Source organism: Muscardinus avellanarius, assembly GCF_963383645.1.
Source record: "Muscardinus avellanarius genome assembly, chromosome: 5".
Lineage (NCBI taxonomy): Eukaryota > Metazoa > Chordata > Mammalia > Rodentia > Gliridae > Muscardinus > Muscardinus avellanarius.
In genome coordinates, this window is record NC_137790.1 from 8,260,749 (window position 1) to 8,283,378 (window position 22,630).

The 22,630-nt window shown below is 40.1% G+C and overlaps 1 protein-coding gene across 1 annotated transcript in view; it reads right to left on the reverse strand.

Moving 5' to 3' along the window:
• The window catches only part of TTC3 (tetratricopeptide repeat domain 3), a gene marked incomplete at both ends in the record, with an annotated part of 107,285 nt that extends 89,494 nt beyond the window's left edge, over positions 1-17,791 (reverse strand). Inside the window, 9 exons of the mRNA XM_080696452.1 lie at positions 5,371-5,433; positions 6,949-7,043; positions 8,413-8,498; positions 10,725-10,845; positions 12,000-12,053; positions 13,787-13,874; positions 14,763-14,913; positions 16,056-16,098; positions 17,645-17,791. Of these exons, the coding sequence (XP_080552578.1) occupies positions 5,371-5,433; positions 6,949-7,043; positions 8,413-8,498; positions 10,725-10,845; positions 12,000-12,053; positions 13,787-13,874; positions 14,763-14,913; positions 16,056-16,098; positions 17,645-17,791 (848 nt within the window). The remainder of the gene's footprint in view (positions 1-5,370; positions 5,434-6,948; positions 7,044-8,412; positions 8,499-10,724; positions 10,846-11,999; positions 12,054-13,786; positions 13,875-14,762; positions 14,914-16,055; positions 16,099-17,644) is intronic.
• Positions 17,792-22,630: the final 4,839 nt, after the last annotated feature.

Here is a 22,630-nt window from a genome sequence, read left to right on the forward strand (position 1 = left end):
TGGAAATGGGGTTGAGCCCAGGGGCATTCTACCTCCAAGTTACACCCCCAGGCCTAATTTATTATTTATTTATTTATTTATTTGTTTGTTTATTTATTTATTTTATTTATTTGGTGGTACTGGGGGTGGAAAACAGGCTTTCTACCTCCGGGCTATCCTCCCAGACCTTTTTTATATTTTATTTGGAAACAGGGCCTCACTAAGTTGCTGAGAGCCTCACTAAGTAGCTGAGGCTGGCTTCAAACACGTGTGATCCTCCTGTCTCAGCCTCCCAAGCGTGGGGATTACAAGTGTGTGCCACCATGCCCGGGTTCAGTATATCCTTTTCTACTCTATATCTTATGTAATTGCTTCTACTTTTTAAAAAGGGGTGCAAAACAAATAAGACCAAACAATAGTTTTCTTCTAAAGCAAATTCAGTGGCTTCTAAATAAAAATAGCAACCATGCAAATAAGAGAGCAGAGGAGTAAATCACCAACCAACCCCCCCACACACACACACTTTAATTCTCATAGAAATATAGTTAAACTGCTTTATACCTCTGAAAGCAATCCAAAGGAGTCTATTTACTGACTTGCATTTATTTGTGTGTGTGTGTGTGTTAATTACTGGGGATTGAACCCAGAGGCATTCTACCTACAAGATATACCCCAACCCTTTTTGTTTTTTGTTTTGAAATGGTCTCACTAGGCTTAGTCTTGGTTCGTTGCTGAAGCTGTGCTCGAATCTGCAACCTTCCAGTCTCAACCTCCTAGGCACTCCCGTGCCCAGCTTAATGGAGTCTACTTAAAGTCTGTCTCTGTTAATTACAGTTGGGATCCGACAGAAGAAAATACCATATGATGGGTAAATAAATACCAAAAGATTAAAACCAACTTTAAAAATTCCATGATTTTTACAAAGTTAAAAAATTCAAGGCTAAGCTTCCCTTCTCTTCAATTACATCTCCCATCACATTGTTGATTACATTCCCAGAAGAATTAGAATTTTCCACGTGAGTCCCACAAGAACGAATTAAACAGTAAGTGGGAAAAGCCTACCCCGAAGCTAGATCTGCCTGATTCCTTTCCTGGACTCTCCTCTGCACTGAAAACCTCTGGTTCCTTCAATCACAACTTTCACTCTAATAATGCCCTGCAATTACCTATTTGAAAAGTGCACTTCTATAAAAGCAGAACACGAGGGGCTCTCACACCCAGGACCGCATCCTGCAACTCCCACACACATCCCTAAGCCTCAAGGGGTGATGCGAGGAGCCAGCGAGGGGCAGCAGGCAGGCAGTGCCCCACTCCCCCCTCACTCCAACCTCATCTCCATGTTTCCCAAGCACAACACCCACGGGCCCACAGGGGTTTGGGTCGGCTTCTTGGCCTCACCTATAGCCACTTAGAGGCAGCCTCTGGTCTGCACCCAGAAAGTCCTGAATGAAGCATGTTCCCCAATTCATACTTCATCTTGGGCTTTCCCCCCTCTGCTACTGGCCCTAAAATGCTGGTATTTCTCTCTCTCCTTTCAAGACCATTTGTCACTTATTTTGCCCTTGATGTTTGGTGTTCACAGTTTTGGGGTTTTTCCCCTCTTATGTGCATTTTTAATTACACTTTGTTTTACTTTTTACCAAATATTTCAAGTATACATAAAAGTACAGACAATAACATCAACATAATTAGCACCCATTTACCAGCTGCATACCAACTCAGCAGTAAATGAACATTTTGCCACATTTACTTCAGCTCTTTCTGCAGAAGTCCGTTACACTTGACATCCACTGTGTTATCATCTCCGAGCCCTTTCCCCGCCTCTTCTCCCCAGAGATAGCCACTCCCCTGGTGTTTAACATGCCCATGCATTTTAAAAACATTTTAATACATTCTCTGTATTAATTATGGATATGCATATTGTTTAGCATGATTTTAGACATTATATAAATGGTACAAATCATTTCTGCAACTTGCTTTTTCACCCAACATTGCATCCATTTTAACTGCCATTTAGAATTCCATTGTATGAATACACCAATTTATTTATCCATTCTCCTAATGATGGACATGTAGGCTGTTTCCATCTCTTTACTCTTACAAACAGTGCTTTCTGACGGCTTTTACAGATCTTCTTGGGTACACATCTGAGTTTGGAAGGGTTGACCCTAGGAGTGGGCTGCAGAGTGCACATCTTCACCTTGTCAGATTGCTCTCCAAAGTGACTGTACCAATTTACACTTTCTCCAGCCGAGTATGAAAGTTTCCTTTGATCCACATCCTCTCAAACACTTGGTGTTACGAGGTTTTAAGTTTTTGCCAATCTGATGGATATGAAAGAGAAACTTGTAGTTTTTAATTTGCATGTCATGTAAGGATAATCATGTCCTCATAAATGTTTACTGACTACTTGGACCACTTATTTTAAAATTTCTTCACCATTCCCATCCCCCTTTCATTCTCTGGTCACCTTTTCATGGAGATTAATCCTAGACACACTCAGCTCCCTGGGTTCAATTCTGGCTCCATCACGTTCTCCTAGCCTCCTTCCTTGCATGCTCTGCTGGCCTCCCTACGCCTCAGCCAGTTCTCTCACATATGAAGAGGTAGCAGCACCTACCTCACACAGCTGTGAGGGTTTTACAAATAAATACACATAGAACCAGCCCTGTTGCAAAACATAGTATTATACTATTTTTGTCCTTTAAGAGAGTAATCTTGACAAAGTTATTCCTTAGAATTTGGGGGGGGGTGGTACTGGGATTCCTGGAAGCCTTTCTACTTCCGGGCTACACTCCCAGACCTATTTTTTACTTTTTTATATTTGGAAGCAGGGTCTCTTAGGCCAGCACGGCTGGCTTCGAACCTGCATGATCCTCCTGTCTCTGCCTCCCAAGTGCGGGGATTACAAACGTCCGCCACCATGCCCGGCTCTTTAGAATTTTTAATGTGTCAACTTTTATTTTCTAATCTTTAAGGATTAAGCTATTTCAGAAATTTTAGGATTCATGATTTTAATCCTTTTATTCCTCTTTTCTAGTATTAATATAAAATGCTCTATTTCTGTTCTCTCGCATCACAGTCCTTGCTTTTACAACAGCAGGTGGGAAGCTGGCCTTCAAGAACAGCTGAGGAGGACATGCTTCCCCGGCGCAGGCGCAGGGGAGGGAGCGTGCTCTACCTCAGCTGCCCCCAGCTGCAGAGCCAGATGCCCATGGAGATCTAGCAGCCTTGATGTGTGAGCTTCAAATCATCTCAGCCAACAACCTTCTCAGGACATGAGTCCTACGCTGGTGGCACCTCTTAATAACTGGCAGTGATCAAGTCACATCATCTAGACCTCTGAACGGCCTCTGAAAGCACTCTCTCTACATTACTTAGCAAATCACACTGTGTGAGAAGGCAGGAAACACCAGCAAAGCCAGTGTGGCATGCTTCCGTACATCACATGGGCATCCAGATACATCAGTGGTGGCCTATGAAGCACCAAGGGCACTCAGTGCTGCTGACCTGGCTCTTTGAACACGAAGACAGTGTTCAACCCAAGCAGGACCATCAGAAAAGAGGTACCCAAACACTGCTGCTGGCTTCACCCCACCTCGCTAACTGCTCTACATTTCTACTTCCATTCACCTCCTGCTGCAGCAGTTCTAGGAAGATCCTTTCCTTTTTGTGTGTCTAGCATTCAATACTCAAGAAAGAGCAGAATCACCCTGGTTTGCCTCTCAGCTCTCAGAGCTGAAAAGTGGATGACTTTCTGCCCAGCAAGTTTTCAGATAGGTGCCTCAAGTTTCACAAGAGGCCAGCCAAGTTGCAAGCCTATTCATCTGATCTTGAAAGCACACAGATTTCACCTTCCAACAGCAAAGAATTATCTGCAATTCTGGACCTAGCCAGAGGCAATAACCTAAAGACATTTGCAGCTCATTTCTTGTCAGAACCAGTTGAGGACAGTGGCATTGATGGAAGACTGTGTCAAGCCCATCCATTCCTCTAGTCTAGTTAGCCTCGGATTATCCACGGCTTAAACCATCTAAAAGCTGCATAACGTTAATACAGCGGTATTCTCCAAGGTGGTTGGATTAGTGGTGATTTTTATTTTCTTCTTTTTAAACTCTTGTATTTTCCAAATTTTCTACCATGAGAATGTGTTCTGTTTATAATAAAAGAAAAACACAATAAATGTTATTTTTTAAAGCTACATACTTGGAATATACTATCTTTCCCACTCCCACCCTCCCACTTCCCAACATAAGTGCTTTTACTGAAAAACAACTGATATTAAGTTCTCAACTTTTGTGACTTCACAAAGAAAGTCTTATTTGTAAAACCCAAAACTGCATCTTCAGAGTTTTTTCCAATAAATAGCAATATTGCTGGGGTTTTTCTCTAAGCTGTCACTTAGTTAACATTGTAAGTAAGTAGGGTAGGTCACACAAGAAATGTCTTTCAGAACAAAGCATGGGAAAAACACTCGTCCAAGCAACTGATCTCCTGTTTCTTTGTAAATAACGAGAATTATTGTAATTTGGGGTAATGGAAGGTCAGAGCAAATATGAATTACAACAGACACCTACAGAGCCATATACTATATGCAGCCTGTTCTGACAATACCAACTCTGGCCTGGCTTTCTAGTTTGCTGTGTTTGGGATATTCTTCTGCCCTGTGGATATATTCTCGATTCCACCCTATGCCCTTCTTATGGCAAGGAAAGACATAATTAAATAAATACCCTATACTGCTCTATATAATACTTACAGGAATGTCCTAAAAGTTTAAAACTGAAGGATAATAAAATGATGTAGTATCTTTCAAATTTCTCAACTAATAAAAAGCTCATTGCAAATTTGACATTAAGAACTAAAAATTATGATTCCATTCTCATAGTAATACCATTAAATTTCTGTGCTCTTTCAACTACAAAGGATATCTACTTAATTTTTTCATATCAATACAAATAGAGAAACAGAGCAAAAACGGTTCTTCCAAAAACAGACAGGTTAGTAGAGAAAAAGGAGTAAAGGGTGTTATAAGCACAGACTTTGATATCATCAGTAAGATCCACATTCAAATCTCAGCATCACTACTCACTAGTGGAACGAGTTGGTCCACAAGTAAACTGTGGAGAACATAACTTATGTATGAAGGGAGCTGTCACACTTAAATAACCTGTATAAAGCAATTACAATAGCACATGGCTTATGCTTGCGCTCAATCAGCTGCTGCCGCCAGCTGTCATGGAAAGCCTATGATGCTCTCTTTCAACCACTTAACTATTTCTGCCAAAGAACTAGTGAAGGGTTTTCCTGCACACCTGAAAAACAAAAACGTTTCCCCAAAATGGGTATTGAGCATAATAATTCAATGACTGAGAACGTTAACCAACTTACCTAAGCTGTCTAGTACGAAGAAAACAAAGAGCTCGGTTACCATAAAGAAGGTGGTTTTCAGGTCTTAAAAAAGAGGTAATGTTTAGTCAGTAAAGCACACTGCATATAAAACTAACAGTCACACTGAAAACATGAGGCACGAAAAAGCTTTCTACAACTTTGCATCTATGTGGCAGAACAGAAAGAATATAGCATTTGTAGCCTCAATTGGCTAAGTCTCAATTCCTTTACTTCCTCAAACTACCCTGTATTCAAAAACGAAAATAATCCTTGCTCTGTCCAGCTCGTCACACTACAGTGAGGATCAAATAAGACACTGTTAGAAGTATGTGAACGCTGTAGTCTGCGGTAACGGTACAGGATGCGATCACTCATGTCAGGACCATGCCGTCTTGACTTAAAATTGCAACCATGGCTTAAATAACTTCAAGTTTTGTTCTCTTTAAGTCTTGTCAGACCGCAGAGGGTCAGAACTGACTTTCCTTCCACTACCTCTTCCTCTGCAACATAGAGCAGCAGTCTTCAGGTGTGGCATGTTAATGGGATTCGCCCATCCTCTGCGGAGATGAGCAAAGAAGGAAAAGGAGCAGCGTGCACCCAGCAACCTCAGAAGGCTCTACGTTAGGTGGCCCAGCTGAGACATCAGAAGGAGCCACAGTGAGGCACTATGAGGGTCTAGCAGCCAAGTAACAACATGAGACAGAGATCATGCACTCTCCTGACAATTCCAACCTCCGTGTGTGTGTGTGTGTGTGTGTGTGTGTGTGTGTGTGTGTGTGTGTGTTACTGGGGACTGGATCCAGGAGCAGTCTTTTTTTTTTTATTTTGGTGGTAGTACTGGGGTTCCTGGAAGCCCTTCTACCTCCGGGCTACACTCCCGGACCTATTTTATATTTTTATTTGGAAACAGGGTCTCCTAAGCCAGCGCACGCGCGGCTGGCTTCAAACCCGTGCAATCCTCCTGTCTCTGCCTCCCAAGCGCGGGGATTACAAGCGTGCGCCACCACGCCCGGCAAGGAGCAGTCTATCTTTGAACTACATCCCCAGACCTATTTATCTTTCATTTTGAAAGAGGGCCTCACTAAGTTGCTGAAGCTGGCCTTGAACCTGCAATTCCCGTATCTCAGCCTCCCAAGTACTGGGATTACAAGAGTGTGCGCCATCACACCCAGCTCCAACTACTTTCCTTTAAAACTTCCCTTTAAAAAGGCAAAACCTCCTAAATAAATGGCATTTTAAGTATTGGGAGCTAAACTTTTTGATTGGTTAATAATTTAGAAGGAATAAATGGTAAAATAAGACAGAAGAGATGAATCGGTAATGGAAAGCCTGAAAACAAACGGAGCAGGGTTGAACACCAAACAAACTACCTTGCCTGCCTCGTTTGAGATATACTACTTGATTGGTTTCACGTCTCCAGGCTACTTCCAATGCTACTAATGCCTAAGGATGAACAGAATTTCTCTTCTGCACAGCAAACCGGGAGGTTTTTACCCGTCCTCACACCTTGCCTTTCTTTCTCCTAACATTCTAATCTGATCTGCCACATAAGATTTCATTGTCCTCTCTTGCTCTTACCTATATTCAATGGCTCTGGTATAATAGATAATAGCTATATCAAATCTTCCTTTGGAAAACTCTTCATTTCCTTTCATTTTCATTAGTTCTCCTTGCTGAGAAACCAAGATAAAAGAAGACCCATCAATGAGCTCCAAAGAAATCAAGAACCCAAAACCTAGGAAAAATAAATCTGGGTTTTCCTTCCCCCCCACCCCCCCTTCAGTACCAGAAATTGAATTCAGGGGTTTTCTACCACTGAACTACATCCATAATCCTTAATTATTTTTTATTTTAAAACAGGGTCTCAGCCGGGCATGGTGACACATGCTTGTAATCCCAGCATTTGGGAGGCTGAGACAGGAGGATTGCAGTTCACAGACAGCCCCAGCTACTTAGTGAAGCCTTTCGCAACTCGGTGAAACCCTGTTTCAAAATAAAGAATAAAAAATAAGGCTGGGGGTATAGCTTGGAGGTAGAATGTCCCTGGATTCCATTCCAGTACCGCCAAAAAAAAAAAAAAAGGTCTCACTAAATTGCTCAGGCTGACCTCAAAATGGAGATCTCCTGCCTCAGTCTCCAAGTAGAGAAATATCTAGGTTTCTATCTTTGATATTTAGAAATAACTTAGAGAATTATTTACATAGCAAAGAAGGATGTAGTCTCCAATATTTTGGTATATACAGTCAGCTCTTCATATACATGGGTTCTAAGTGAACTGTATGGCATGTGAATTTTATCGCAATAAAACTGTTACCAATGTAAATTATATTTTAATTTAAAGTCTCTGGTTGATTAAAAAAAAGATTTTAATTTTAAACTGTTTTAAAATCACTTTTTTGGCGCAGTACTAGGGATTAAACCCAGGGCATTCTACCTCCGAGTTACATCCCACAACCCTAATTTGTATTCTTTGTTTTGGTTTTTTTGTTTTGTTTGTTTTTGCAGTACTGGGGACAGAACCCAGAGGCATTCTACCTCAGGGCTACACCACCAGCCGTATTTTATCATTTATTTGGAAACAGGGTCTCACTAAGTTGCTGAGAGCCTAAGTAGCTGAGTCTGGCTTTGAAACTGTGCGATCCTCCTGTCTCAGCCTCCCAAGCGCGGGGATTACAAGCGTGCGCCACCATGCCCGGCTGTATTCTTTATTTTGAAAAAGGGTCTTAATAACTTGCAGAGGGCCTCACTAGGTAGCTGAGGTTGACATGAACCTGTGATCCTCCTGTCTTAGCCTCCCAAGTACTGAGATTACAAGCACCACCACACCCGGCTAAACCCATTCTTAAAATTCTGATACTACTTCTTTTTTAAAAAAAAAAATAAAGATTCTAAATAGAAATTTATTAAGGTTTTCCCTAAAACATGTTATTCATTTCATAGTAGTTCCTTATCTGTTGTCAGCAGTTTCACTACTTTCTCTTATTGCTAAATGTTCTAAGGCAAATCTTAAAAATATATTTTCAAGTAAATATTTACCCTTACCTCTATACAGTCCGCACAATTCAAGGCTCTAAATTCTTCAAGTAAATTGTAGTTTTCCGTTACAACTTTAGTTATGTGATACTTGTCTAAATTTTGTTTTTAGGAGAAAGTGAGAGAGAATATTTATTTAAAAACCAAGCTAGTATTGATAGTATTCTATTTCTTAAGTTAAGTAGGTGTGTTTATAAAGTTCATTACATTATTATGCTTTCTAAATAGTTTGTGTTTCTTATAATCTTTCATGTATATTAAGATTTAAAAATAAATTGATAAATTACACTACAGATTTAATGCTTACAGTAAATCTAATCTCTTTATTCCTAACAATAAAAGTTTTTACATTTCCTATCATTGTAGCTACAGCAAATGCTCCATCATACCATATTTCACAGAGATCTCATTATTTTAAGTCAATTCAGCAAATATTATCAAGTACCTACAATGTATCAGGTACAATGCTTAATAAAAATGTATGAAAACAAAAAGCTAGGACACTATTTTTAAAAATATGGGACACGGCATGAATTTGTGTGTCATCTTTGAGCAGAGGGCATGCGAATCTTCCCAGTATCATTCCAATTTTAGCTTATGTGCTGCTGAAGCAAACACTAGAAAACTATTTTCTAAGATGTATTCAATATAATAACTCTTTAAGTGTCTTTATTCAATACTTGACTTTTCACAAATAAAATATTAATAAAAACTTATCTGAAATACTATTCATATAAAATTAAAATAATAAAACAGTAAATAACCAAGCTTTTTGTCAAAAATTTATCAGGCTTCGCTTTCTGCATTTTAAACTGTTATATAAAAAGGATTCTAAAAACTACAGTAAAAAAATTTTACTACAGCAACATTACAGTTAAGCCTGTAGGCAAACAACTTAATTCCCAAGGTGAAAGGAATACCTAAGAATTAAGACGCCAGAAAGGATGTGGAAAAGTCACCAACAAAGTGAAACTAAGGGCAAAACAAGGTTCCAGGAGGCAAAGCTGGGCTCGGGGATCAGAGACCTGACTTCCCATCTGAGTTCTGCCAGGGACTAGATGGCAGAAACGTCACTGAACTTCTTAAGAATAGATTGCTCATTTCTACAACAGACAGTAACACCACCCTGCAGAACTGTCATAAAGAAGAAACTTGTGACAGGACCAGCAAGGAGTCCCCAGCAGTACCCAATACATATTCTCTACCTCCACCTTAAAAACCTAGTCTATAATTAAAGGCCTCCAAAACAACTGGAACAACTTCTATCAGTCTAATAAACTTACAAAAAACTTTCTGTCTTTAATCCCTCTCTAGTATTTAGACAATAGATAAAATCTGCTCTTCTGAATGGAAATGGCAAATTATTGATCATCATCTATTAAAAAGCCAACATTTGCTGTTTCAAAATTCCTATATCTAAGTCAGGTGCAGTGATGCATACCTATAATCCCAGTATTTCAGAGGCTGAGGCAGGAAGATCACTAGTTCTAGGCCTGCCTGTGTGATTTAGCCAAACCCTGTCTCAGAATTAAAAAAATGGAAAAGCCTGGGGGTACATCTCAGTGGTAGAGCACCCCTATGTTCGAATCTTTTATCATACACACACACACACACACACACACACACACACACACACACGCAAAAATAAGATTTCCATAACTATATGATAAAATCACTAATATTCAAATGCTTTAAAGAAAAAAATTCAGAAAGTAAAAGCATGTAAGCCAGGTTCCTCATGCATAAAACAGCAGATTCATCAGGAAAATAAAAAATCATAATTTTAGCTTATTTTCTTTTATAAATCAGAACATATAAAACCAGATGTGAGCTTTGAGTATTATTATTTTGTGTGTGTGTGTATATAGTGCTGGGGATTGAACCCAGAGGCATTCTACCTCTAAGCTACATCTCTAGCCCTATTTTATTTTTTACTTGGAAACGGTCCTGCTAAGTTGAAGTGAGCCTCACTAAGTTGCTGCGAGCCTCGAGTTGCTGAGGGTGGCTATGAACCTGTGATTCTCCTGTCTCAGCCTCCCAAGTACTGGGATTACAGGTATATGCCACCATGCCCAGCTTTTATTATATTTAACAATTTATGATACCCATTAGGTAGGATTTTTTAAAGTTATGTTACAAAAATCAGTAAAACAGAAACAGAATAAAACCAAGTACAAAGTAAAAGTTCTCTTTCTCAAGTATTATAAACAAAAGAAAAACATTTTTTAAATGCTCCGAGGATAAATTAGAAATCATTACATATTCCATTTCTCCAAATAATACCTTTAAAACTGAGTCAACAATTTAAAGCACTTACTTACATTCGGTAAAGAAAATACTTAACATAGGCCAACACTTATCGACGGATCCTAACTTTGGGAGGATTGTTACATCGCCTGTGTATTTTACCCAATTTAAGGCTTCTTCCATTGCCAAGATTTTCTGTTTCAGAAAAAAAAAAAAGGAATGAGAAATAAGATTTGACTATTCTAAGTTATATGTGGCATTATCTTATTCAGTATTTTGACCCTTAACACAAAACTTACACATCCTGTTTTTTGGGTTTTTGGGGGGTTTTTTTGGTACTGGGGATGGAACCCAGAGGCATTCTACCTTAAAGCTGCACTCCCAGCCCCATTTCTTATTCCTTATTTTGAAACAGGGCCTAAGTAGCTGAGGCTGTCCGCGAACCGCGATCCTCCTGTCTCAGCCTCCCAAATGCTGGGATTACAAGCGTGCACCACCACGCCCAGCTACAACCCTGTATTTTCATTATTCCATCAGGCTATGGCGAGCAACTGGACTTGAACATCCGAGGCAACAGAACTGTGGTCTCCCATACACCTCAGGTCCTCAGGCCACCCTCGGAGATCAGGATATTTATAATTACAGACTGGAAGCTGAGGTCTACTACCTGGCCAGAGGCTGCCCAAGGCCGAGTAGAATAATACAAGGTGGAAAAGGGCCCTAGGACTCCCAGCCCTACCCAGGTTTAAGGCAGAGATCAGAGGTCATCACAGGCACCACACATCTTACGTGGTCTGTGGCACATAAGTGAATGAGACAGACATCAAGAGAAGGTGCAGCCAGGTAAACGGGCACTTAGTATGACGATTCTCATAAGGGCCAAGAGTTCACAGAAATATTATTCCTTCTTATAGTGTCTGAAATAATTTCAGAAATTAAATGGTTGCACTGTTAACACTGGCATCAGACTTCAAAAGTAAGTATGGATATTTATGACACCAGTAGAATTACAAATTGGTTTATCATTGTGTCTGAAGATTATCTAGTAATTAAACATAAAAAATATTCATACTGAGGAGCTAACAATTTCATTTGGGGAATTATATGCCAGGTAAGTTATCTAAAAGAGAAAACGTGATAGAGACTCAAAATCACGCTATTTTTACAGGTAAAAAATGAAAATGGGCAAACCTGCAAAAAGAGACTATATAAGTAAAACACAGAAGTCAATATTACCAAATACTACACAAAATATTGCGCATGTGGACTCAATACACAGAAAACTGAGCAGTGAGACAACTGCCATTTATTCAGAGCTGGTGTGCTGGTTTCCCATACTTAACACTTACATTTTCTATTTTACAACCAATTCTCAATATGCCTTCAATAAGGAAGGAATCATTCTGCAAAACAAAACAAATTTTAAAAACATGTATTTGTTTCCTTATTTGGTAATTATACTTGAATTTTCTAAGGGAAAAAACCCTGTATTTTAGGAATATAATCATGTGTTGCATAATGATGTTTTAGCCAACAATGAACCACAAGCAGTGGTACCGTACGATCCCAGAAGTGAAAAGTTCCTATCACCAACGACACTGTAGCTATGGCGATGCCATCCACGGCACAATGCACCGCACTGCTAGAGTCTGACCTACTAGTGTGAATCACACTGCACTGCTCGTCACGCTGTTATAGCAGTTACAGCACCTAAACCCTGGTAGTAAATGACCACATGACTGACTCACATACTTACTTCACTGTGCTTTTTATTTTTATTTTTTATTTACTATTTACCTATCTATTTTTTGGTACTGGGGATTGAGCCAGGGACATTCTACCCCCAAGCTATACCCTCAGCCCTAATTTACTTTTTACTTTGAAAAAAGTCTGACTAAATTGCTGGGGTGGCCTCAAAACTGAATCTTCCTGCTCAATCTCCTAAATACTGAGATTATAGGCATGTACCACAACACCTGGCTTATTGGTTTTTAGGGTATACTCCCCTCTTTTAAAAAATGTTTACTGTAAGACAGCACACCATGTTATGCCAGCAACAGCCTCTTACAGCTTGTATAAACACTACCCCTCGACTGCAGCAAGAGGCCACACCCAGCAACTGACCTAAACCATTCAAGTCTGTGTCAGTAAACTGTAGGTGTTCACACTGGGGACTGGACCTCAGCATCTGACCTCTGAGCTACACCTCCAGTCTTGTTTTTTACTCTGAAACAATGTCTCGCTAAATTGCTGAGGCTGCCTGTGAACCTGTGATCTAGGTTTACAGGTTTGCACCACCAAGCCTGGCAGACAAAACTGTTGAACAATGCCTGCTTCAAAACCTATCCCATCAAGGGATACATGACTACACTACTGTATGCACAGAGATCATACTTCCCACGGGCACTTCTGTGATCCACTGACCCCTTAAGAGCTCTAAAATAAGAATTCCAGAGTGGTTTTCCCTAAGGTTCTAATAATAAAATTATTTGTGTTAACTTTTAGATGTGTAGATGTTCAAGTTTCATTAGACCTAATGTTTTATAAAGGTTAATTGGCTGATATGTTTTTGCAAAAACATATCAGCAGGAAATAAACACCAAAATTCCATTTCTAAAAATAAGTTTACAATCAGAATAATACAAAGAATAACACTTGGCTCTATGACCAATTTAAACAGATTTATCAATTGCATTCAAAAAATAAAAATAAAAACAAGAGACCCTAACATAATACAAAGAAACATCCTTAGATCTGCCCTGATAAATTTTACTCCCAAGCCAAAGTATTTGTTGAGGGTAGTATGTTTCCAAGTCAAAAGACAGAGCTCATTACTTTCAGAACGTGATAAAGGTTTCTATGAATCAGGACCCACTTCATTTGTGCTAAATTCCAACTTCTATCCTTTGATGACTAGAAGCAGTCCTGGTCCCCACTACGGTATATCAGAACCATGACGTGTACCATCTACCTACAATACCAAGCACACTCATGATATACCTGTAACATACAGCCTATCTGTGACTCCAAGTAACAGATTAAACCATTACCTGTTAACTACCATAAACTAGTGATAAGGACCTAACACTCTATATTTATAGCCTGTAAATGAGGGGACCTACATTCTACCACTTACCGCAACTTTCTTTGCCAAATCTACAATATCTTCCATCAACTCAAGATGTTGTAATTTCTTCAAATTTATCTCAGAAGCATGAGAACTGCTTAAAGACAAATTTATTTTTAAAAGATTAGGTCCTCATATATATAAATTCATTGTACTCTAGGCTTAACTATATATTCTGTTTCAACTTTATCTGAAATAAATGGAGTTCTTACTTTTTCTTCACTGTAGGGAACAATAAGTAAGTTTTTGTTGTGTAATTGGGGTGGGGGGGTATTAGGGGTTGAACCCAGGGGGCATTCTACCTCTGAGCTACACTCCCAATCCTTTTTATTTTTTATTCTCAAACAGGATCTCCCTAAGTTAGGGTCTTGCCTTGAACCTGCAGTCCTCTTGTCTCAGCCTCTCAGGTACTAAGAATTCAGGCATGCACCACCATACCCAACTGGGGGCAATTTATTAAATAATGAACAAACCATACTTTCTTTTCTACTGTACTGTAAGTGACATTTTGAACGCATGTTAATTTTTCCTGACCCAACTTTAAGCCTACAATCTAATACTATTCATAATCCATTCTTTATAATGTATTTATTCATTCACACCCAAATCCCAAGTATTTACTACTTCTATCCTATTAAACAAAAGTAAAACTGAACAATATATGAAAATAAGGCAGGCGTAAGCTAGGCATGACAGCACTCACCTATAATCTTAGCTACTCAAGAAGACGAAGCAGGAGGATCCCAGGTTCAAAGCTAACCTTGTCAACTTAGATTCTCTCAAAATAAAAATTTTCTAAAAAGGGCTAGGGCGAAGCTCAGTGGTAGAGCTCTTGTCTAGCATCTATGAGACCCTCAGTTCAATATCTAGTTCCCCAGAGGAAAAAGAATGAGGCATAAGCCTTCCATTACACTTACCATTCATCAATACCATGCAAACACAGTCATCACTGTTCATACAAAATGAAGAGCATAGAGTAACTTACGTAGTTTCCACACAAGGATGCAATCGTGTTATTACAGAACTGTGCTGATGTTGAAAAAGAAGTGGCCAGAAGATATATATTTTAATGGCATCACAGTAATCTTGAAGGACAGAAAGTGGTTTACTACACCAAATACTGCAGATGTCAAATTCTTAAAATAAGAAAATTAAAATTAATATTTGTTCCTCATCTGTAAATGAATCAATACTATTAGTTTAAAAAATGAACACAAAAAAGGCAAGAAATGAATAGATAAAATATTTTAACCTGTTAGATGTGAAAAATATTTAAGTGCTGGCTAATTCTATTTTAACAAAGAAAGGCTTTAGTTTCTAGCAAAAAGAAATTCTAGTCAGAATCCAGTTTTTAAATATAAATGTAGCCGGGCGTGGTGGCGCATGCTTGTAATCCCTGCGCTTGGGAGGCAGAGACAGGAGGATCGCACAGGTTCGAAGCCAGCCACGCACGCTGGCTTAGGAGACCCTGTTTCCAAATAAAAATGTAAAAATAGGTCTGGGAGTGTAGCCCAGAGGTAGACGGGCTTCCAGGAACCCCTGTACCATATATATATATATATATATATATATATATATATATATATATATATATATATATATATATATGTAGCCAGACGTGGTGGCGCACACTTGTAATCCCAGCATTTGGGAGGCTGAGGCCCAATGATCGCTGTTTGCAGACAGCCTCAGCTACTTAGTGAGGCCTTCAGCAACTTAGACCCTGTTTCAAAATAAAGAGTAAAAAATAGGGCAAGGGGTATAGCTCAGAGGTTAAATGCCCCTAGGTTCCATCCCCAAACCCACAATATATGTATATATATATGATATGTCATATAAACATAGATATAAAAGCCGGGCGTGGTGGCGCACGCTTGTAATCCCCGCGCTTGAGAGGCAGAGACAGGAGGATCGCACAGGTTCGAAGCCAGCCGCGTGCGCTGGCTTAGGAGACCCTGTTTCCAAAATAAAAATGTAAAAATAGGTCTGGGAGTGTAGCCCGAAGGTAGAAGGGCTTCCAGGAACCCCAGTACCACCAAAAAAAAAAAAAAAAAAAAGAATGCCCCTAGGTCCCATCCCCAGTATAAAAAATATATATATATAGATAGATAGATATAGATAGATATAAAATATCCAGTTTTTAAAGCTATATAAGGCTGTTTATATAACTGGAGGGACTTCCCTTTGTGATCCCCTTCAATAAATTAACATTAAAATACGAAGACACAGCTGGGCATGGTGGTGCACACTTGTAATCCCAGCATACAGACGTACTCACCTAAATGTCTTTCACTTTGAACATAATCTTTATACCGCATACCCTAAAGAGAAAAAGATTTTGACTTGCGATTGATAAAATGAGAACATATAGTTCTTAATTTTTAACCTAAAGTATTAGCAGAACTGAGCTGAAGCCTGGCACAGTGGCACACACTTATAATCCCAGCATTTGGGAGGCTGAGATAGGAGGATCACGGTTCACGGACAGCCTCAACTACTTACGCCCTTTGAAAGTCAGTGAGACCTTGTTTTATTTTTAAATAAAGAATAAAATATAGGGCTGGCAGTGTGACTTAGAGGTAGAATGCCCCTTGATTCCATCCTTAGTACCACAAAAAAAAACAACTAAGCAAAACAAAAAAACCCTAACCTGACAACTTTCAGTACAGACCTATTTTTTTATTTTTTTTTTTAGTTTTTTGTGATGCTGGAGATTGAACCCAAGAGCATTCTACCCCCAAACTATACTCAAAGCTCTATTTAGTTTTTTATTTGGAAACAGGGTCTAAGTTGTTGAGAGCCTTACTAAGTTGCTGAGACTGGCTTTGAGCCTGCGAGCCTCCTGTCTCAGCCTCCTAAATTCTGGAATTACAGGTGTGTGTATTTACTGATATATGCTGAACACTTCTTTGGCCAATGAGCCTTGATTTAAGGACTTTTCCAGTGTTCCCTGAGTTTGTTTCTAGAATTCTATCCAAAAGCTAACCTCCAGTAGAAAGCCACCTCTTGCCATCATGGCTCTGTGGAATCCACATTGTTATTGTTGAGGCACTTCTTACTTTCCTTTCTGCAGTCATTTATGCAGAAGCATGTGGACCTTCCTGTCAAAACTCATGTGCTACCAAAAAAAAAAGTCTTTACTCAAGACCACCTGAACCAGAAAATCTTTAGGACACAATGTTTAAGACAAAAATCTAGCCAGGCATGGTGGTGCATGCTTCTAATCCCAATACTTGGGAGGCTGAGACAGAAGGAGAATCGAACAGGTTCGAAGCCAGCCTCAGCTACTTAGTGAGACTGTCAGCAACTTAGTGAGTTCCTGTTTTCAAATAAAATATAAAAAACAGGTCTTAGCCGGGCGTGGTGGCGCACGCTTGTAATCCCCGCGCTTGGGAGGCGGAGACAGGAGGATCGCGCAGGTTCGAAGCCAGCCGCGCTGGCGTAAGAGACCCTGTTTCAAAAATATAAAATAGGTCTGGGAGTGTAGCCCGGAGGAAGGAGGGCTTCCAGGAACCCCAGTACCACCAAAAAAAAAAAAAAAAAAAAAAAACAGGTCTTAGCCGGGCGTGGTGGTGCACACTTGCAATCCCCGCACTTGGGAGGCTGAGACAAGGAGTATTGAGCAAGTTCGAAGCCAGCCTCAGCTACTTAGTGAGGCTCTCAGCAACTTAGTGAGACCCTGTTTCCAAATAAAATATAAAATAGGGCTGGGAGTAGAGCACGAAGGTAGAAATCCTCTGGATTCCACCCCCAGTACCACAAAAATAAATAAATAAATAAAACAGGTCTGGGAGTATAACCCAAAGGTAGAGAGCGCCTAGGTGCCATCCCTAGTACCACAAAAACAAAACTAACAAACCTACTTACCACTCCATCATAGTAAAGCTGGGTCACTCGAACATAGTCATCATCGGTCATATATTCAGGAGCAAAGACACAATCATCGTCATAAGGGCAATCTTCTAACAATGCATAATCTGCCGCAGTGACATCTCCCTCAGCAAAATCGTCCATGGTGCACATTCCTAAGGAAACAACACACGCCAAAATCAGTTATCAGATCATTTGAGATGGCAACAGCAGCAGTTTTCCTGGCTTCTGTGGTATATTAGAAAAATACTTGGAATCTATGGTTTGAGGAAGTAACTCCAACCAGAACTCTGAACTTTGAAAAATTCTTGTCCCCATTCTGCTGTTTCCCTCCTTCCCACTTAGTTTAATGTTTCTTTCCTCATGTTCAGATTATTTACTATCTCTACTCTGAACTCATTGGTTTACATGTCTCCTTTAGAGGGAAAATAAAGAGCATCTTTTTTACTCTGTATGTGCCTAGCACATGGTAAACCTTCACAAGTGTTTGCTAAATGTAGAACGACACTGTCCCCCTGCTCCACTTTACCCGCTCCTGCTTTTACTGCCTCCCATGATATTCACCATTTCATCATGCACAAACTGCTATGCTCTCTACCTCCTGGCCTGAACTAAATTCGGACTCGACTACAAGACCATTTCCTGACAGCTGCTCATACTTCCCATCTTGGGAGAAAGGGCAGGACCAGAGTGGTCCAGGGTGAGCCTGTTGGTTTCTTCGACCCCCATGGCCACATCCAGACCTACTATCCTCCTAACAATCCCTGTTTTTAACATTCTCCCAACTACCACAAAACACAGCACTGCTAGACTACACAGGGGGGGAACCTCCCATCATCAAGACTTGTTTTAAAAATACTATTTCAGTGGAGGAAGAGGGTACCTAGGGCTATAGTTCAGGCTAAGGTTCGCTTTCAGAATGAAGTTCAATAGTGAAAATTTTATAGCAGTCAGAGAACAGCTACGCTAAACATCACTGGAAAACGCAGAATTTTATTAGTTCTAGCTCTCGCCCAACGAATGGCTTTCTTTTCCTATCATCACCAGCACCATCATTAACACCATTTCTTATACCTTTTCACTTCACCTTATTATGCCACTATTATTAGAACAAATCAAGTTTTGCCCCCCTAAGAAAGACCATCATCAGTCCTTGAAATACGAGTCAATTTCTTTAATCAACCCTTCTTTATTGTGTCCAATTTCATGTGAAAACCTCACAATATGAAAAGAACAAGTTCCCTAGCAAACCACCTGCACTGTGTGTCACCTACTGTACCAAATGCCTTACATGCCATCACCTCATTAACTCTCACAGCCCGCCCGCCATCCACGTATCATCCTCTCCACTGGACAGGTGGGCACGTCTCAGACAAGTCGAAGGGCAGAAAGCATTCAAACGCAGACCTCATTCCAGCCTCTTCTCTCACACACTCTTCCTACATGGACTTTCCCTTGTCACTGCCCTCTTTTTACCTTTTGGCTATTGTCATTTTAAGTACTTCCTCTCTCACCTCCAAATTGCACTTCCTTCCAGCGACCCTGGCCCACTCAAATGACACCTGAGCTTTGCAGTTTAACAACCTACTCAAACAACACCAACCCACTGCTGCCTCCTGAGGCCCTTCCCTCAGGGCCACGCCTCCGACCACGTCCACTTCTACTCAACCTTTTCCTCCTTCACTGCTACCTCCTCTCAAACTACACCAAGAATCAGTGCGGCTACTCTTCAGCCTCCTCAAGAACGTTTCTTCTTTTCTCCCACTTGAATCCTCCATTCTCACTTTCGGTTTCCTACAATTTGGTTTCCATTTCTATTGGCGAAAACTACTTTGAGTAAGGTCATGAGTGACCTCCTACAAATAGATGAGTTAGCTATAATGTCTGGAATCTCGCCTGTTCTACACGAAAAATGTTTCTAGAGTTGAAAGGATTTAACTCCAACAGTGAATGGCCATAAAATACTAGACATAATTTATGAACAATGGCCATAAAAACTAGACATCATCACCCAAAGTAAGAAACATTATAAAAAATATACACTTTTAAATTCACTTTTTTTAAACAAAGTTTTTGTATATATATACAGAAAGAGCTAAGAACTGTCACAGCCCACATGTTACCATGGCGCTGATTGCAATACCATTGGCAGACTCGGCCATCATAACATGACACTGGTCTTTCAAGCCTGGCAGATCTCACGATACCACAAATGGCACCAATTGCACTGTAATTAGTGTAATTTTTTCTCTATTTTGTTTTAACTAGAGAGGCAATGTGGCAAAATGGTTAAGAGCATGGACTCTGGGCCAGAGGGCCTGGGCTTGAACCCTGACACACCCACTTCCTTGGTGTGAGACCTCGACCTCAGGCAAGTCATTCCACTTCTCTGGGCTTCCGTCCCCTCACACATCCAGTGGGGACAGCAATACTGCCTGCCAGATGATCAGAGTACATATCAAGTGCTTTGAAGAATACTGAGCATATAAATGCTATAAATAGCTATTTTTAGCATTATTGTGTATTTTAAAGCTACTGTTTGGATGCTTCCAGCTAAATGGTCTACCTTAATTGCTAAATCCAAAGAGCACTTTTCAGCTTACAACTTACTTGCCGCTGCGGACCACTTCCTCCTCAGAACTCTTCATTTGGACTCCAAAGACCATCTTCTGGTTCTCCTCCTATTCGTCTGGCTGCTTTTCCTCAGTCTCCTTCATGGGCTCTTCTTCTCCAATCCCCGCCACCCAAATGTCAACTCTCTTTTCTTCTCACTCTTACTCTCTCCTTGGGTGACCTTACCCACCAAGCCCATGGCTTAGAACAGCACTTTCTGAACTTGCACCATTTGCATAGCTTCACCATGGTTTTTGCCATTTCCGTGTGTTACATGCACTTCACTTAATACTTCTCTTTCATTGCGCTCACTTGGCTTTAGTGATCATGTTCATAATATCTGAAGGTTGATATATGAGTTACATTTTTCATACACATTAAATTCCTACTAAAAATTTCCAAGTACTTATCTGTGTACCATTTAAAGTTATCTCATATGGTACTGTAGAAAACAATGGCTTCCAAACTTCCAAATGCTGTAAACTCTCAAATCTCTCTAGGCTGGGTTCTATCTCTTGACATCTACACTTTCCGTGTCAACTGCTACTAGATCTTAACCAAAATGTCCCACAAGCCCCTCAGATTCAGTAAGTTCAAAAACAAACTTAACTGTTTCCTTAAAAAAAAAAAAAACCAAATGAAACCAAGTTCTTTCCTCTTTCTGTATGCTACTGATTAGTTCATTGTTCTATATGCCACATGGTTACTCAAACCAAAAATCTGGGAGTCAACCTAGACTCCCCAGTCTCCTTCAACATTGCTAGCCAACTGATCACTAAATCCTGTCCTTCCTACTTCTTTAAGAAATCTAAATTAGCATATAAATAAATACCTTGCCAAGCCCAGTGCCTCTACCTTAGTTGTACCTTTATCTTTTCTCCTCTGAAATAATTCAACAAACAATCTCTGGTAGCAACAAGCAATCTCTTGGTGGCCTAATTTCAAAGCTGATAGCCTCTAAAACAAGATTTGAGTTTACTGTCTCCTATCACTCAATGGCATCCCTTCATCATCAGAATAAAATCCAGTCTCCCTTTATAAGCAGAGCTCTTATGTGATCTTATTCCTGCCTCTATCTCCATTTCTCCATGACACAACATGGAAGCCAGTCATGCCCAACTGCTTATGGTTCCTAAACAAATCTTATTCTGCAACCACCTAATGCTTAGCAGTCCTAATACGCAATTCCGGGAAGGGTTTCCTCATCTTCCTGTGACACCTGGCTTATTTTTGTACCTCTTCTCTGTTAGCCTCGAGGACCTTATCCATATCTCAGATAGCAGTTTCCACACTGATCACCACAGGTTTATCTCTGTAAAGTTGCTACAGGTACAAAGGATACACTGTGGAATCTACTTGCCACCTACACTATTGTTTACTTAATATAATTCTTTAGAATAACTCAACTTTTAACTTAAATGTAAACTTATTTTAATAGAAAATGTGTTATCACCAAGAAATTCTGTTTGATATGACAGAACTTTTCTAATACAAACTAAACGTAATGCTAAAATCAAGTATAAAATAAACTTCTGATCCTATCAGTTATGAAAAACTAGATACTGAAGAACTGAACCAATGCAAACAAGCAGTTCTTAGATTTTAAAGACTACTTTAAGGAGTTATGCTGAGCTCGTAGAAACAGGGTAACATTTCAAGCCATCCTCTCCCTAAAAAGCAAAAACTTTTGAAGCTGGAAACTGAACCTGGCAGTAATGAGCTATACAGTAGTGGGGACAAGAGTGGTAGTGCGGTCAAGACTGAACTCTGGACCAGAAGCAAAATATGGGAATTGAAAAGTGGTCCCAGCTAACCTTCCTGGTTCCTAGGCCAAAAGGATACAAGGGCTTTCAGGAGAAAAATATCCTCAGTTTAGACTCTAAACATTCTCACAAACAATGATCACCAAGCACAGGAGGTAAAAGCCAACCATGAGGGAAAGACAACTCAGGAAGATAAAGCTAGAGATTGAGGTCCCTGAAGATACCAAACATTAAGATTGTCAGATACAGTCTAGAGAACAGGTATAGATTCATGAAAATGAGCGAGGGACTAAAAAGAATGGCCGAGTATATATAAAAAGAACCATGTTGAACTTCTAGAGATTAAGAACTTAATTGTTAAAAGTGAAAAGAAAAAAAAAGGCCAGGTGTGGTGACGCATGCCTGTAATCCCCGAGCCTGGGAGGTGAAGACAGGAGGATCGCGCAGATTCGAAGCCAGCCTCGCTGGCTTAAGAGACCCTGTTTCCAAATAAAATATAAAATAGGACGCCGGGCGTGGTGGCGCACGCTTGTAATCCCCGCGCTTGGGAGGCGGAGACAGGAGGATCACGCAGGTTCGAAGCCAGCCGTGCTGGCGTAAGAGACCC